This window comes from Crassostrea angulata, chromosome 8 (genome assembly GCF_025612915.1).
Source record: "Crassostrea angulata isolate pt1a10 chromosome 8, ASM2561291v2, whole genome shotgun sequence".
Lineage (NCBI taxonomy): Eukaryota > Metazoa > Mollusca > Bivalvia > Ostreida > Ostreidae > Magallana > Magallana angulata.
The window spans coordinates 11,773,901-11,792,075 of NC_069118.1; the positions used below are offsets into that span (position 1 = coordinate 11,773,901).

At 34.7% G+C, this 18,175-nt stretch overlaps 4 protein-coding genes across 6 annotated transcripts; 3 read left to right on the forward strand and 1 right to left on the reverse strand.

Annotated features, from left to right (window-relative positions):
- The first annotated feature begins 3,701 nt into the window (after positions 1-3,701).
- LOC128158091 (uncharacterized) lies at positions 3,702-7,745 on the forward strand. The gene is made up of 4 exons (XM_052820798.1): positions 3,702-3,883; positions 5,818-5,982; positions 6,676-6,760; positions 7,293-7,745. The coding sequence occupies exons 2-4, from the start codon at positions 5,935-5,937 to the stop codon at positions 7,715-7,717; spliced, it is 558 nt and encodes a 185-aa protein (XP_052676758.1). The 5' UTR covers positions 3,702-3,883; positions 5,818-5,934; the 3' UTR covers positions 7,718-7,745.
- LOC128158090 (uncharacterized) lies at positions 7,589-9,848 on the forward strand. 2 transcript variants are annotated; one of them, XM_052820797.1, is made up of 4 exons: positions 7,589-7,713; positions 7,752-8,621; positions 8,834-8,972; positions 9,084-9,848. In XM_052820797.1, the coding sequence occupies exons 3-4, from the start codon at positions 8,894-8,896 to the stop codon at positions 9,584-9,586; spliced, it is 582 nt and encodes a 193-aa protein (XP_052676757.1). In that variant the 5' UTR covers positions 7,589-7,713; positions 7,752-8,621; positions 8,834-8,893; the 3' UTR covers positions 9,587-9,848. The 2 variants fall into 2 exon arrangements, with proteins under 2 accessions (XP_052676757.1, XP_052676756.1); XM_052820796.1 differs by having other exon boundaries at positions 8,888-8,972; positions 9,084-9,846.
- Positions 9,849-12,108: 2,260 nt separating this feature from the next.
- Positions 12,109-13,767, forward strand: LOC128158089 (uncharacterized). The gene is made up of 3 exons (XM_052820795.1): positions 12,109-12,219; positions 12,740-12,824; positions 12,945-13,767. The coding sequence occupies exons 1-3, from the start codon at positions 12,184-12,186 to the stop codon at positions 13,451-13,453; spliced, it is 630 nt and encodes a 209-aa protein (XP_052676755.1). The 5' UTR covers positions 12,109-12,183; the 3' UTR covers positions 13,454-13,767.
- Positions 13,768-13,851: 84 nt separating this feature from the next.
- Positions 13,852-18,053, reverse strand: LOC128158075 (proton-coupled folate transporter-like). Of its 2 annotated transcripts, XM_052820774.1 has the most exons (5): positions 16,781-18,053; positions 16,398-16,481; positions 15,881-16,037; positions 14,713-14,818; positions 13,852-14,025 (listed from the first exon to the last, which is right to left on the reverse strand). In XM_052820774.1, the coding sequence occupies exons 1-4, from the start codon at positions 17,880-17,882 to the stop codon at positions 14,755-14,757; spliced, it is 1,407 nt and encodes a 468-aa protein (XP_052676734.1). In that variant the 5' UTR covers positions 17,883-18,053; the 3' UTR covers positions 13,852-14,025; positions 14,713-14,754. The 2 variants fall into 2 exon arrangements, with proteins under 2 accessions (XP_052676734.1, XP_052676733.1); XM_052820773.1 differs by lacking the exon at positions 13,852-14,025 and having other exon boundaries at positions 14,357-14,818.
- Between the last annotated feature and the right edge of the window lie 122 nt (positions 18,054-18,175).

Here is an 18,175-nt window from a genome sequence, read left to right on the forward strand (position 1 = left end):
AAACCAAGGACGCGGAATCAAAATTTCCGGAAAAATCAATGTTTAAACCCCGATATCTCTGTAATGCATCGTCCGATTTTAAAACGGCTTTCAGTGTTAGATTCAGCTTATTCAGCTCTACAAAACACATTTTCATTTTTGATTTGATCAGAAAATTTTTTTTTTCAAAAAATTTGTTTTACTTCCGGTTTCGACCAGAAGTGACAGATTTTCATTTCGTGCCTTATTACAGAGGTAAATCAACCAAACCATAACCATTGAAAATTTCAAGCCTCTATCTTAAAGCGTTTTTGAGAAACGCCGCGGACAAAATGACTTTTTGAAAATTTTAAAAATGACGTCACGTAAAAACGGAAGTGACGTTGTCAAGAAAACTTTAACATCTTTGAGGGATAATAGTTTCACATTGTCTCTGAAAATTTCATCAAAATCGGTTAGAAACTTTTTGAGTTATAAAGCCGAGAAGGAGTCAGAAAAAAAAAGAAAAAGTATAATAATAATAACTAGAGCAAAGCTCGTTGCAAAGCAACGAGTGGGTCTTCCTTTAATGTCAGAAGTAAAGCTAGAAGATCCTGTAAAAAGCAGAGCTCTTAAACCAATAACAAGAGTAACTAAAATAAAAATATGAAAAAATCGAATTACTCCTGGTACGACTTAACAATTCCGAATGATTTTAAGTACGAATTAACAAAACCTTTTTTTGATTTTTAAAACGACTTAACAAAAAAAATCCGAATGTGTTTAAGTACGACTTAACAATTATTTTTGGTACGAGTTAACTTTACTATAAACATTACGCTATTTTTTAAACCAAGGACGCGGAATCAAAATTTCCGGAAAAATCAATTTTTAAACCCCGATATCTCTGTAATGCATCGTCCGATTTTTAAACGGCTTTCAGTGTTAGATTCAGCTTAATAAGTTCTACAAAACGCATATTCATTTTTGATTTGATCAGAAAATTCATTTTTTCGAAAAATTTGTTTCACTTCCGGTTTCGACCGGAAGTGACAGATTTTCATTTTGAGCCTTATTACATAGGTAAATCGACCAAATCATAACCATTGAAAATTTCAAGCCTCTATCTTAAAGCGTTTTTGAGAAACGCCGCGGACAAAAAGACTTTTTGAAAATTTTAAAAATGACGTAACGTTAAAACGGAAGTGATGTTTTCAAAGAAACTTCATAAACTTTGAGGTATTATTATTGCACATAATCTCTGAAAGTTTCATTAAAATCGGTTGTAAACTTTTTGAGTTATAAAGCCGAAAAGGAGTCAGAAAAAAAAATAAAAATAATAATAATAACTAGAGCAAAGCTCGTTGCAAAGCAACGAGTGGGTCTTCCGTTAATGTCGGAAGTAAAGCTGGAAGTTCCTGTAAGAAGCAGAGCTCTTAAACCAATAACAAGAGTAACAAAAATAAAAAGATGAAAAAACTCGAATTATTCCTGGTACGACTTAACAAAATCCGAATGATTTTAAGTACGACTTAACAAAAACCTTTCCGATTTCAAGAACGACTTAACAAAAAAAATCCGAATGTGTTCAAGTACGACTTAACAATTATTTTTGGTACGAGTTAATTTTACTTTGAACATTACACTATTTTTTAAACCAAGGACGCGGAATAAAAATTTCCGGAAAAATCAATTTTTAAACCCTAATATCTCTGTAATGCATCGTCCGATTTTAAAACGGCTTTTAGTGTTAGATTCAGCTTCATAAGCTCTACAAAACACATATTCATTTTTGATTTGATCAGAAAATTTATTTTTTCGAAAAATTTGTTTCACTTCCGGTTTCGACCTGAAGTGACAGATTTTCATTTTGAGCCTTATTACAGAGGTAAATCGACCAAATCATAACCATTGAAAATTTCAAGCTTCTATCTTAAAGCGTTTTTGAGAAACGCCGAGGACAAAATGACTTTTTGAAAATTTTAAAAATGACGTTACGTCAAAACGGAAGTGACGTTGTCAAGTAAACTTTAACATCTTTGAGCTATAATAGTTTCACATTATCTCTGAAAGTTTCATCAAAATCGGTTGGAAACTTTTGGAGTTATGAACCCGAAAAGGAGTCAGAAAAAAAAAGAAAAAGTATAATAATAATAAAAAGAAACCGAAGAATAACAAGAGGGTCTTCCGTTGAAAACGGAAGACCCTAAAAAGAAACCGAAGAATAACAAGAGGGTCTTCCGTTGAAAACGGAAGACCCTAATAAAGAAAAAGAAACCGTAGAATAACAAGAGGGTCTTCCGTTTGAAACGGAAGACCCTAAAAAGAAACCGAAGAATAACAAGAGGGTCTTCCGTTGAAAACGGAAGACCCTAATGAGAAAAAAAAAACGAAGAAAAACAATAAGGTCTTCCGTTGGAAACGGAAGACCTTAATAATAATAGGGAAAAAGAAACCGAACGAAAACAATAAGGTCTTCCGTTTGAAAACGGAAGACCTTAATTATGTTACAAGTTATCTTCCTTGCGATTAACCCTTACTTCCGTTGGTTCTAGATGAACGAAGTTAGCAACCTTCTTGTATTATATGTACAGAGGGTGTGATTTTTTAAAAATATTTGTTTTAGGTAATTTGGTGCAATGAATGTATAAATTAGATTAGAAATATGTCATAAAAGGATAATTTAATAAAAAAATAATAATAATAAAGTCCCGGGGGGTCTATTATCTTGGTGGTGGTGGGGGGGGGGGGGGGGGGGGTCGGTCAATCCTGTCATCTAGCACCTGTGCTTTATGGTACAGTCGAAAGTAGCCTCTTTAAGGAGGAATATAGATCACTTATTTTGATGAGAGTTATCTCTCTTTTCAAAATGTCATTCCGCCCTTTAAAGTTTGCGTTCTTTTGATTTGTGATGTGGAAGCTTTAAAACAAAATTTGAGAAGAAAAAAATATGTTTCCATATTTTTAGACGTCAACACTACATGATAATAGGATGAGTAAATCGGCTTCAACACGTCAAGCACTTGATTATTGAATGTAAGTGGCAGCACTGTAACGGCGCTAGTTGACTGTTTTGTTGACAGAAAGGATCACTTAAAACACAGTTAACATTGTTCAAACAACGACAATTCTTTGACGATATAAGTGGTTTAACTCTTTAGGAACAGTAATGTTATATATAGAGATCAACAGTATTTTTATTATCATAAAGAATTGAAAATCCTTCAAGGTCCGGTTTGTTCGCTATCGCTGTTTAAAGCACACCAAAGAGTATTTAACAGCATATTTGTCTATGTTAGTCACCCTTATGTCTCACTCATGTTTTGAACAACGATTTGCAAAGAGGGACAAATATTTTCTCCTGTAATGTATGATTTAGGGATGATAAGTGATAAAATTTTGATAAAAGCAATCTTCACTAATCTGAAATCTCCCACTGCTACCGGAATACATAAATGTACTAAAGGGTATAGCTCAGTACTATCTTCTCTTAACATGTTTCTCACCAGTAATAAGTGGGTTGACTTGTTCCTGAATGGCTACAAGTACCATTCATAAATGCAGCAAATTTTACAATTTCCAGTAATAAATCTTAATTGTAATTCAATATTCCTGTATCACTTCGTTTGGAATTACAATAGTATTACATGTACAGGTAGGTGTATATAATGAGTTTGGTGGTTTGTTTACGCTGTGGATTTTTTTGGATTCAAATCTTCCCGTTCTACTGGGGTGTACCTAACGTTAGTAGTCCTTGGTCAACGAATCCTCGGGTCTTGGTGGAATTAAGAATTTCATTGGTTTTTAAAACTTGTGATGTTGATTTTATTTGTTAGTGGTTTTCCTTTTCATTTTTTGTGTACATTGTCTTATACAGACAGGTATTTGAACGAGTAAAACTGACGACAAATATCACTTTGTTTAGGTAAGTCACAGTCATTTTTTTTTAAGTATAACTTTATTTGAATTAACAGAAAATCCTGAAAACCGCTGCATTTTCAGACGGGGTAAAAATTCGACACCATTTTTGGTTTGTTTTTATGGTGTTTTTTCTACGAAAATAATCTGGAATTTTATCGTACAATAAATTGCATTACTAGACTATTTCATCAATTTTAGATCTTACCAGCAGAGAGTGGGATATTTTCTTTATTTGTTCGAATCATTTACGTCTATACCGAGTATATGCTGAAATAAGATTAATATTTGTCATATTCTGTGATCGACTCACCTGATGTCTTTTCTTAAGACACTTGAATTCATTTTGTCAGATAAAGAAGTTTTATTTGATTTTGTCAATCAAAACTAAAACTGAGATACATGTAAAACGACTAGTTCGTATGGTTTATCTAAGGTAAGAGATTATAAGGTGCTTTTTATTACCACTGCACGGTTAAAAGCTCGGAAGTACCCCGATATATTTCAAAAAGCGTATGCATGATACAGAAAATTCTTCTTATGATATCAATTACTGGTATGATAATTAATTTTTATAACAACTTGGAGCTCTGATATCAAAGACAGAAGTTCAGAGACTTTCAGTTGAAACACTTAGTTGACATCCATTTGATGCGGGAAATATTAAAGGTTAAATGAAAACTGTTCCATCTAGATACATCGCTTAAACTACAAAAAGGAGCAACAGAAGTTAACAACGTTTAAATTGTAAATCTTATATTAGTAGAGTATAAGACCAATCACTTTTTCTGCCTCATAATTGGTTGGCATTTTGTTATGAACGGAGGTCATTGAATACCCCACCACTATCACCCTCCCCCCCCCCCCCTTCCTCCTCTTTTAGAAGAAAAAATCAATCGACTATGATTTAATGGTGATAAAGAATCTTCATATTGAAAACTACATAAATCAATCCTTCATATCTAAATATTAAAACCAAATCCTCCAAAATCGAAATCCGGTAATGATAGATGTTTAAAGGGGGCTGTCTTATTCAACACGCAAGACATAACCTGATAAAATCACATTTCTCTCTTCATTTATCCTTTTTATTGTGATTACACATGAATCGGTATATGCTATCAAAATACTGATGGTTGCTTGTGCTTACGGGTTTGACTTCAAGTGAAAAATCGTTCTTATACATCTTGATATTCGTTTTGAGTCATTAGTATTTGAGTATCAATCACACTATACAATGTAATTTTGAAAATACAAAGTTGTCAAAATATCAAAAGGTTCCCCATTTAAATGTCAAATTTCATAGTTGCCTTTTTTTCTACATTTCAAAAAATAGCTTTTCCAGGTTTTAATTTCTTCTTTCTTTTTCTATTTGAAGCATGCAGTGCATTCAATATTTACTGCAATTCATGCTTACCGTAGTTTACCTATCGTGATATAGCAAATAATATCTTGTCTGTATCGGGGAGAAAATGTTCACAACAAATTACATAATTGGTTACCTTCGAATCTGTTAAATGGCCTCACTGGGTTGTTATTTAATAAATTCAATTTCCAACTTTTAAAGCTTATCTATCGAAACTTTCGTCAATTATTTTCACAGACAAGTTTCACATTTAAAAGTTTCCACAGTTTGTCAATTGATAATGGTCAACGAAGCTCTTCTGTGCAAGGAGATCAGTAAGCTAAGATGTATCTTAAAAACGTAATAAGAACTATTATGGAAACTTTTCACTCATTTATTTTCTATCAATAATGTTTAGAGCTGGAAACGTGTCGGTAAGCGTTATGCTTTTATCATTACCCTATTTGATTCCAAACTAGTGGTATTCTGGGTTTAACTCTTACCGATTTGTTTTGTCTTTTTATATTTTTGTTACTTTCAATTTACTAATCCTGCTGCATGATATGAATACGAACACGTACATTTCTTTTTAAAAGGTACTAGGTAGGCAGGCGTCTTAAACAGGTACATACTGTACTAACTTATTCCCCGTAGCTACTGCGTCAAATTGATGAAACCAGCGGGGTACATTTACCAAATCACCAGGGTAACCAATGAAAGCATGTGGATCTAAACAGCGGTTGTGTTTGTACCTGATCGTGGTGAGCATTCCTATTGTTACATGATTTCCAGTGACATTATTTTTCATTCAAATGTTTGCCTACAACGTTAACGTTTTGAATATTTTTTCAGCAATTATTCTATTGGCTTATTTTCTTACCATGACAACACTCGTTAAGGTTCATACACTACAACCAAGCAAAATATCCTCGCCTACTCAAGTCTGTCCCAAGATATTTATGCAGCGCATTTGGCAGATTTTTAATGAAAATACAAATACCTGTGTAAGAAGTGCAATTGAAATCGATGAAAGGGAAAATTTAATTCCAAGATATCTTCATTGTCACATTATCATTTTTCACTGGGAAAAAATTTACAGGAACGAAAATAGTTTTCTTACGGAGATTCATAATGGGAAAGTTTACGTCTTTTCTCCATTCGGAAGTCCCTCGAATTACCTCGCGCAATTTTTCAACGTTATCATCCGGGATCTGCTGCAATACAAAATCTTCCTAGTCATCACATTTTTAGCCGTGTATATAAACCTGATAACCTAACGGGGGCATTTCAACGGATAAGAAATCTTGGAAAATGTTCATAGTTTTAAATAAATATTATTTAAATTCTGAGATACATGTATTTGTAAGTATCGAGTACTTATGCAAAATATCTTGGGACAGAGTATGGATGTTTACAATACAGACAACATGATGATCAGCTATTGTTTAATTTAGGGAATCCTCGTGGTCCTTGTAATATTGGCGTACTTTCAAGAGGTGTATCACGTCGCCTTTTGGAAAACCAATACAGTCTGTGGTAGTAAGTTTTCATCTGAGCGATTGATACCCACACCAAACATCAGTGGCGTCGGAAGCAAATTGAAAGTGGGGGGGGGGGGGGGGGGGCTAGACTAATCATCAGAAATCTTGACAAGAAAAAAAAACTTATTCCCAAAAATCCTAATTCCGGGGGGGGGGGGGGGGGGTGTATACCCATAACTTCAAATAACTAAGCCCCCCCCCCCCCCCCGGGTTCCGACGCCTATGAACATTCTTGTAATGTGTGGTCTGTTGGTATCAAAGTTCACTACATACAAATGTGTAGCTCTGATAAGGATAATTTACAGAAAAATATATGATTTTCAAAAAAGTAAAAAGACACAATTTAATATCAGCATATCGTACCGGGCAATGTTTGTCAGAAATTGTCTTAAAGTTTTGACTTTTAGTCTTAAAACAATACATACATAATACATGATTGTATTATATTCATTTATGAAAGTCAAAAAAACGAGAGTCATTTTAAAATGGAAATTATCTAAACTTAACTTTGTTTCTATTTCTTAATATAGGTAAACGTGATGGTAAACCATTCTATTTCGGTACCACAGATGTAGCCTGCATGCGCATGATCAGAACACGCCGGAAAAGGTCGCTTAATACATCAGCCTCTCTTCCAAACCGGAAGTTCTGGTCGCTCACTCATCGGTGGATCTACTACGATGGCTGGTATTTCGAGCTGTTTTACGAACCCCATACCCGGCGGGCAGCAAAGACCGAGAAATGTCCAAGTCGCCGTGAAGCCAAACCCGCCGGATACACCCGGCTTGACATTGAATGCGTGCGCAGATGTGCTGATTACTACAATGAACGTTTCACGAAACAGTACAACGCTTTGACTCATAATTGTCATCACTATGCCAACAAACTTGCAGAAATAATGTGTCTGAATTCATCTTGTCCTGATTGGTGTACGACTATCTATTTGTGGAGGTGATGATTGTATGGTGTACGACTATCTATTTGTGGAGGTGATGATTGTATGGTGATCGACAATTAGAGATGCCAAAGCCCTCTGATAAATCTTGCAATAACACTGAAAATGTACCATGTACTTTGACGGATTGACGCAAATTGTTCAAACCAGTCGCTTTCAAAATGTTAGTTTAAATTTATCTTCATGTAGAAACGAGTATTTAGTATATGCATTACATATATTTTTCATTTACATTTTATGATGATATTGTTTTGCTGTATTCTTGTAAGTTTTACAAGTTTGTTAAATAAATGGGTTTTAATAAATTAAAGGTTACAATATTTGCTATGCATTTTGAAAGTGCTAAAGGCTGAAGAATTAGCAGACTTGATTAAACAACGAACTGAATTCCTGGCGTATTTAATCCGGTTCTGCACATTTAAACCGATGTATTGTGTCCAGTTTATTTTAGGGATTTTCAATAATACAATGCACAACGGAAGTCTGAATTTCTCTCAATAATGAACATATTTCTTCCAATCATGAAGCAATGTTCAGTAGGAAACGAGTATTTAGTATATGCATTACATATATTTCTCATTTACATTTTATGATGATATTGTTTTGCTGTATTCTTGTAAGTTTTACAAGGTTGTTAAATAAAGGAGTTTCAATAAATGAAAGGTTACAATATTTGCTATACATTTTGAAAGTGCTAAAGCAGACTTAAAAAAACAACGAACTGAATTCCTGACGTATTTAATCCGGTTCTGCACATTTAAACCGATGTATTGTGTCCAGTTTATTTTAGGGATTTTCAATAATACAATGCACAACGGAAGTCTGAATTTCTCTCAGTAATGAACATATTTCTTCCGATCATGAAGCAATGTTCAATAGGAAATGTGTATTTTTGACGAGTGTAGTAAGTTGAAAGTTTTATTTTTTTTTAAACAAATTTATAATAAGATACATAGTAATTTATTTTTAAAATATTAATTTCTAAAAATCAATTTGATCATTTTATCTTTCCGTTTCTATAACATACTTTGGACAATTATTTTCAATATTAAATTTGAGTGAACGATGTCAATATGTGATCTCAATAAACATGAACTTAGATGGTTTTTCTTTCAGTATACATCTAATACAAATGACCATAAATATCTATGTATTGGGTTTTCTCTATAGACTGTAATGATTCTGTGGGTAATACTTGCCTATTTCCACGAATCCTATCAGATTGATTTCTGGACGAAAATTCCAACATGTGGAAGTAAGTCTGTCTGTCTGTCTGTCTCTGTCTCTGTCTCTCTCTCTTGAATTCTAAAAAAAATAGTTCAAAACAAAAAGAATACATTCAATTCCTTTTTACTTTTACATATAGATAGGAAGAGGGGACGTCCGTTCTATTTCGGTACAACTGATGTGGAATGCATGAGATCAATACGCCGCCAGAAGAGGGCGCTGGTCAGCTATCCACTTCCGGAGAGGAAGTACTGGTCCCTGAACCATAGATGGGTGTACTACGATGGTTGGTACTTTGAGCTGTTTTACAGACCTCACACTAGACGCCCGGCCAAGTCTAAATTCTGTCGTAGTTCCCGAGAAGCCATTCCAGCTGGATACAGTACGCTCGACATTGACTGTATCCGGAAGTGTGCCGTGTATTATAATAAACGATTCATTGCCCGTTATAAAACTTTTACGCATAATTGCCACCATTACGCCAATAAGATCGCAGAGGTTTTGTGTACATACTCCATGTGTCCGGACTGGTGCGAAGAACTGTACCTAGAAAAAGGGGATCCTAGAATGGTGACCAAATTTGTTAGGCATACAACTACGCCATCGCCAAACTCTACAACTAAAGTCATGTCCCGGCACTGAAACTAGTGATATACCGTCAACACATTGGTATCACCGTTATTAACTTTATATGTGGAGAGAGAGAGAGAGAGAGAGAGAGAGAGAGAGAGAGAGAGAGAGAGAGAGAGAGAGAGAGAGAGAGAGAGAGAGAGAGAGTTTTCAGAACGAACATTTGTGAAAACGTCTTTTTGTATGGCCGATATGTTATGTCTCATTTGTCGTTGCAAATTTGTGTAAAATTAATTAAAAACTACTTATTGCTTAGGCGACGTTTATCATTTTAAACATTACTTTTAGCCTGTTTAGCTGATTTATGCACAGAATTTCGAACATTCATATCAGGCGCCATTGAACTCTTTCGATTTCAGGTACCTTAGATCTTTTGCTTAGCCCTAACAGCAGAAGATTTTAAGAATTATTAGGATGTTTTTTTCTTCCAAGAAATGCAATGTCTTATATGAAATAGTTTGATATTATTCTATCCTTTAAAACAAATTTGATAAATTTAGACAACGCAGCAATGTTAAGGCGTCCCGATGCTAAAATACGGCTGGAAAACGATATATTTTGAATCATCGTAAAAATACATTAACCGGGAGTATTTCTTACAATCTGATACACTTATTGACACCGATGTTAAACATTACATTTGATGCATTTTTGTGACGTCATATGTACTTTGTAATCACGTGACGGGCGAATCCTAATAATGCGTATGATCTATATAAATCGCATCGGCGCAGGTGATTAGTGACATTAAATCATACATATTTTTAATAAAAATCTATTGTTAAGTCATATACTTTGAAGTTCTTGCTTGGGAAAGAAATAGATATTTCGTTTATGGAAGATATTGTTGAAACATTCCACAACATCATCAAAATAATGCACATTTTTACTAATCAAAAGCGATTTACAAAAAATTGGGGTAAATCCGTAAGTTTCCCAAGCACGATTCACATTAGTACTTATATTCTCTACCAATATTACGTAAAATATTCTAAAATTGTGTTGATCTTTCACCTGCGCCAAGCTGGTTTTACATTAGCTGCAATAATGTAGCCCTCTCCCGATTTTTTTTTCTTTTTTCTTTTTTTTTTGGGAGAGGGCTACAACTCCATAGGATCTCTGTAATGGTGCAAGTGCGGGAGTGATTCACTCCCGCAATGATTTCGTCTCAAATCGTATATAAATGACGATAACATCTGCATTTCTTACCTGAACTCAAATATTGTGGATGTTTATGGCATAAATTAATCCAAAAATATCAAGTATAGTCCATATATCGGTTATTTTTCGTGTATGTCAACAACACAAGTTGAATTTGTCCGCCATGTTTACTGACCTTGACCGGTTTTATTTTGGGACAGCCAATGAGAATTTAGGAGCGGATCTTAAACTGAATATAGGAATTCCCCTATTTTACACATAATTAACGCGGTAAATATGAATTTTTCATTATATACCATTTCCTTAAATGGTGTTTTAGTGATAGAACGAGGTAAGATCGATTATTTACACTGACATTCACGTTATCATGCCCATTAAAACTCCAAGCGTAAATCCCATAAAATCACGCGAGAACTGTCATGGCTGCTGAAAAAGACGACTGGTAAACATGCTGATGTGTTTATCTGGTTTTGATTTGTATACGGTTAGTTTGTTCAACCTGAATTAAAAATCATTTTATCCAAAGGAAGTCAAATATAAAATCGATCTTTTCATACCGAAGTCAGTCGCATTAAAAATAAATTTTGCACCATTACGGAGATCCTATGGAATTGTAGCCATCTCCAGTAAACATCAGATATAAAAAAAAAATCGGAGAGGGCTACATTATTGCAGCTAGTTTTACATGCATGGAAATTGTTTACACGTAGCAGGGAGAGTCTCCAAACCACTAGTTTATAAATAGTCTTTTACTTAAAACGAAGCCTTAAAACTGCCGATTATTTGATACTGGTTTTTAATATGAATGAATTCTGTACGTCTCGCATTAACGACAGCATCTATGTAAAGGAAACATGCGGTATTATACTGGTTTGATATAATTCACTTTTAACGTTAAGAAACATTCCCTGAGAACTATCGACAGGAATGCAGATCGTGACGTCAAAGTTTATTATGACGTCATATCATATGAAGTACAGACAAGTGACTTTCTACATATCGCTGTAAAATCCATCGGGAAGCAACATGCCCGCGAATTTAACAACTCGCAAATTATTTAGTGTTTCATACTTTTATTTGTTTTCTAAAATATCTTACTAGCATTAAAGAATGCAAATTACTAATATTTTTAGATGAAGAAAAAAAAACCGACGCGTAGAGAAATGAAAAGTACTGTCAATACAGGTATTTAAATTGAATTTTATATATAAGAGGATAAAACATTTAAAATTTAAATAGGTGTATTTCAGGGCGTTATGGTCAAAGGAATTAAAAGACTTGTCAAAACAATTTTATTAAATTCCAGACGTATTTAATCCGATACTGCACATTTAAAGCGATGTATTATGTCCGGTTTACTTAAAGGATTTTCAATTAAACAATACACCATGAACTCATTATCCTACATTCACCCAGTAACTTTGTAAATTGTCCTCGATCATGGTGCAATGGTTAAATGGAATTGTGTATTTTGGACCTGCATGGTAGGTGATGAGCATTCTTTTTTAACATTTTAGAAACTAATGGACCTTACTTAACAATTCATTTATATACTAGAAAAAAATTTCCTCCGGGCCATCCAAATACATGTAACTAGATTTATGTTTTCCACACTACAATCAAAAATCTTAATCATTAAATTTAATTCAAAGTTGAAAAATAAATGAAGACTAGCCAAATTTCATGGTGTATTTTTTTTTTGAGTTTACAAAGTTTGCCAAAAATAAAAAAAATAAAATATGTCACCTTTTTTAAATCTACATAAATTCTTTATCATATTTTGCCATCCTATGTAAATGCTTAGGGAAACAATAAATGACATAAGAAAGTGTATGTTTCGTTGTTTACGATGAAAAAAATGATCGCAAAAATAGAGAAAAAGGTAATCGCAAAATATGAAGGGATATACATGTAGGGTAAGTATCCGATGTTTCCCATGGTGTATTCTAAAAACGATATCAATATCAATGTATTTTTACTACAAATGTCCTATTTTGAATCTAGACTGTACTGAGTTTGTGGATAATTCTTGCCTATTTCCATGAATCCTATCAGATTGACTTCTGGACGAAAATTCCAACATGCGGAGGTAAATCTCTCTCTCTCTCTCTCTCTCTCTCTCTCTCTCTCTCTCTCTCTCTCAAATTCTCTAAGACTGAGACTCAAAACAAAAATATTAATTTTATTCCGTTTTTTACTTTTCACATAGATAAGAAAAGTGGACATCCCTTCTATTTTGGTACAACTGATGTGGAATGCATGAGATCAATACGCCGCCGCAAGAAGAGAGCGCTGGTCAGCTATCCACTTCCGGAGAGGAAGTACTGGTCCCTGGTCCATAGATGGGTGTACTACGATGGTTGGTACTTTGAGCTGTTTTACAGACCTCACACCAGACGCCCGGCCAAGTCTAAATTCTGTCGTAGTTCCCGAGAGGTCGTTCCAGCTGGATACAGTACGCTTGACATTGACTGCCTACGAAGGTGTGCCGTGTATTATAATAAACGATTCATTGCTCGTTATAAAACTTTTACACATAATTGCCACCATTACGCCAATAAGATCGCAGAGGTTTTGTGTACATACTCCATGTGTCCGGACTGGTGTCAGGAACTCTTCTTAGAGCCAGGAGATTCAAGATTAGTGACGAAATTCGTTTTGCGAACTACGCCATCGCCAAACTTTACACGGGATTCGGCATTGATAGATCTTTATTAGAATTACCTCAAGTAATTTTGCATTGACGTTTCGTACTAAAAAACTAATTAAATAATTATGACTATATCGTCATTTAAATGAGTGTAGCCTAAACTTAGTACTAAAAAAATAGTGGAAATAGTATATTGTAATGAAAATAAGAAATCATTATTTTCCAAATTTATGTTTTTTTAGATATTCAAAATATACAACTGTTACCATAAAGCGTATTTTAGAATTGGTATAAAGGATGAAGAAGCAGCTTTCCTAAGGATAACACAGCATACAGCACCTTCAGCACTCTGTGGTTAAAAGATTTGGCAGTATCGCTGGTTATTTTGTCTTTTTTCCTACGTATTTTGTCTGGTGGGTTTTTCGGGCGGGGAGGGGGGGGGTCGTAGCGCTACGGAACGTGTTTTTTTTTTCAGCATATACATGATTACTTTTTACATTTTTAATTGGCTCAAGTGTACACAAGAACTACATGTGGTAAGTATGTAACACCTGGTACTTTAAATTTGTTCTACTGAACTTTCGCCCTATCTTTTCCGTCTGTGGTCTTACCAGATGAAATGGCATGGCTCATGTCAAACCTACACTGAACAGGACCAGTGGATTAATAAAATGTAATCTTGTACGTGATTTAAAATATTGAATTCAATATTTTTAAAACACAATTTAATCTATTACCTGAGGTTATCAACATGTCACAGGCACGTAGCATCGTTTATTAAAGGGGGGGGGGGGGGGGGGGGGCAGACTCAACGATAAAATCTTGACACCCCCCCCCCCAAAAAAAAAAATAAACTTCTTAATTTCGATATTTCATTTCAATTTTTTACATACCCCCCCCCCCCCCAAGTGGGAAAGGGGGGGTCAACTCCGTGATAATTAAATTTTTATATGTAAATTTGATAAAAAATCTTTGCTGCGAGAAAAAAAGGGGGTATAGGGCCCCTAAAATTGATACTGTAAAAGCACGTTTTCTGCCGTACGAATATGTTTTATAAAACATGTTTCCTTTAGTGTTTTAATGAAAGGAATATCAAATAAAAAAGGTTATTTTTTTTTCAAAATATAGAAATTTATTTAGATAACGACCTAATGAACATTTTTAGATCGTACAATTCCTAGAAACCGTCGCTATTAAAAGTTTGGTTATCGTACATGTCCTTTATACGTGTATGTTATACGGATATCTACAAAGTATATTCTTACATTATATCTAATAATAGTATGAAGCTTGTATTGAATGGTATATGATATACAGAAAATCGCACCTTTAATATATTTCACCACTATGTCTCTATGTCGTACAGATATCACACCTGGACAGATATCTCTTTGGATTTTCTTAAATCTCGTCGGGTGGAAAACAGGAGTGGACTGTAATAAAATAATAAAACATGTATTATATACATGTACAACAAAACAAATCTGCCGTTTACAAAGGTCTAAAAAGTGTCTGAAACACCCTGTCATCCATGTATTCGCTTACTTGTCATCAGGGTTAACTCCCTACTTTTTTCTCGTTCTCATAAATAATTCATGGCCTACTCCCATTGGCTTCTTCACACTTTGTACAAAAAAAAAATCCCACCAATCCCGTCAGTTTACTGCATTATTTTTCAAGATACACGTTAAACTCGAGAGTTTTGCTCTTTTTTCATCGTTAGTTGAGAATGATCAATACTCAGAAATTAAAACGAGTAGACTCATAAACGCCTGTGCAATACTGGTCATGGGTTCCCGATAACGACCATGCATTTTAAAAAGGGCTTTTTTGCCATTTTGTAAACTGTATTGATCTTCTTTAGAAGAAAAGCTCTATTAAAATATCTAAAAATATATTATATAATGGAAAATACAAAAAAAAATAAAAGGTTAAATATTTTGATTTTTTTTTCTTTATTAAATACTTATTTTAGTTTGAAGCTAGACAAATCATATATTAAAATTTGAGGTAGATCTGATGGTTAACTTGTTGACCATCCAGTCTCCTTATATAAGATGCTAGAAAGAAAGTGTTTTTCTGGTAACGTCTTGACGTTCAACATATGAGTCTCATTACGATAGATACAAGTAGTGCGTGATCATCCAATACTTGACAGAGATTCATACATAATAATCGTCTACATCAGTCTTAAATGATATTAAACACTAACCGAGAAATGTTGTAGAGATGAAAAGAAAATGCATTTGATAATATCATGACCAAAATAATATATACACTTAAAATCCAACTAAAAGACGTAGAGAAACGCCACACATAACAATTTATACCTGAAAAGATTTTACATAAACTGGTTCAATTAAAATAAATGGGAGGTTTGTTATACAATGTAAAATGTAAAACTGCAACATCCCTTTGTACATTAATGACTATCTCACATAAATATTATACATAAAATTGTACATTAAGTATTTATGCAGTGAATATTCACTTACATCATTAGAATGGCTCCTACAGCAAAGAACCCGGCGTAAACAAGGTACACGAAGCCCCTCATTAGGTACTGTGTGTCAGCGTATATGTTGAAGAAGACGGAGGAACCCGCCAGGCGACAGACGGCCTCCAGGAAATAGACGTTAGCGAAGAGAGCACCTGTTGTAACGACAACAACATTGCATTAAGTCTTTGTGGCTCTTAGAGTTCGGTCTTTTTAATATTTTTATCTTTCATTTCACTTTGTTATTAAAACGACAGAAAAATTGTCTTCATGTGCCTATTTTACTACCCTGACTACTCAAAAAATCGCACAACTTTATTACAAAAAACTCATCCGAAAATTCAATTTTTATCCTAAAATTTTGCATGTATTTAACATGTACGAGTATGTACCTGTATCAACATTAACCTTGTTTACAAACTTAACTTGTATGTTGATATCTTGTTGATTTCTATATGTTGTCATAGCAAAGTTTTAATGGAACGTTCCAGTTGCCTGCTTTCAATTAAATATACCTTGTCTGTTCTCGTTGACCAATCGAGACATGATGCCCTTGATAACCGGAAGTGGATTGAGAGAGATCACTCCACATCCAGCGGCTGCAAACAAAAATAAAAATTATTTCAAAATGAGTTTAATAAGTTTAAAATTAATTGTAATTTCTTTTTAACAGAAGCCAGTAATTAATGAAGGCTTTATTTCAACATATTTCTATCCACCGTGCATTTATATTCTGATCCAAAGCGTTTTGATTCATACGCAATAAATTTTAAACTATTCCTAAACTGTCACTGTGATAAGACTTTGTTGTTATTTTGAGATTGGCCGCCAAACCACATTAAACCTATTAAGATGTTTAATTAGCTATTTTGGGGTCTTTAAAGATACATGTACTTGCCAACGTAAAGCATCCACCAGACAGATGCAAAGCCTTCTATAGTGAAACACGCAATGCCCGAAACGCAGCTCAAAATAGTAATGACCTCGTCAACAAGACAAAGATGGAGGATCTTCAATAATATGACAGACAAACATAGTACTACCAAACTGTTCGCAGAATTGAACCAGCCGATTTCTTCCGAGGTAAAACAAAATGGCTGACCGAGGAAGTACATGATGTCCATGCTCTGTCTTGTTGTCAACGGAGTTATGATGAGTGTCAGAGAAACGAGACACAGGACGAATTGCCAAACTTTCCCTTCACGAAGATTCGAGGAACTTGTGTAAAAGGCGAAAAATTGACTTAATTTATGGACAAAAGTGTCAGTTGTGGGTTTCCTTATTGACTTGGGTAAAGTTTCTGGAATATAAAGCGCGGCTAGAAAATTCAAGAAACATAAAGCGACTGAGACTAAGCAAGGCATGGAGTAGCCGAGGTATTTAATCATATACCCGGTTGACATCTGCGCTACTGCAGACCCCACTCCAGCGTACAGGTGGAGAAGCGCCAACGAGAACGTCCGAGTTTTGTCGTAACTCGAGACATCGGCGACGCTCCCACACAACGCCAGATGGAGAGTGTAATGGGTACCCGAGAACCCACTCAACACGCATCCAATAAAAATATACTTGATGTCTAAGTTGTACTGTACAACGACAAGACAGGATAAATATTGAAGAAATGTCCCGAGTACAGGAAGTAGGATAAAAAGCTTCCTTCCAAGATAATCAGACAAAATTCCACCAAAGACAATGACAAACACTCCCGGACCGTATTCGGCATACACAAAGTAGGCGTTCCACTGAGCGGACTCATGTTGAGCCTCGTTCTGATGAGTAGAACAATTCTCGTTTGATCTCGCGTGATCGGAAGTCACTTGCTTGGAATTTTTGTCTCCTTGAAGTGTTGCACTAACATACTGAAACGTGTACTCCGATACCACCAAAGACCCGATGACACTGGATACATAGTGAAGACACGTGATGACACACATTGACAGATGCACGTGTTTTAAACTGGTTCTCGTAACATCCTCAGGAAGAAGAGGGGTGTTCTCCATTGTAAAGATAATTTCTAAACTCCCCTCTTCATTTTAGAAACCTAAAGATGTGCGAATATTTTGATTCTCATCTTGTCCGAGCGTTAAACAAATAGGTACGTTGCGTATAAACATCCTTGTGTATTCACATGATTAGTTCTAACCATGATTAGATTAAAATGCGAGCCAAATCGGGTATGCAGGTGAAATGTAGAAACAAAGCGTACTTCTATTATCTTGCAATGCAAACGGTAGCTTTATTATATACTTGTAGGTCAGTGGACCAAGTGCAAGAATCATCACAAGTCAATTAC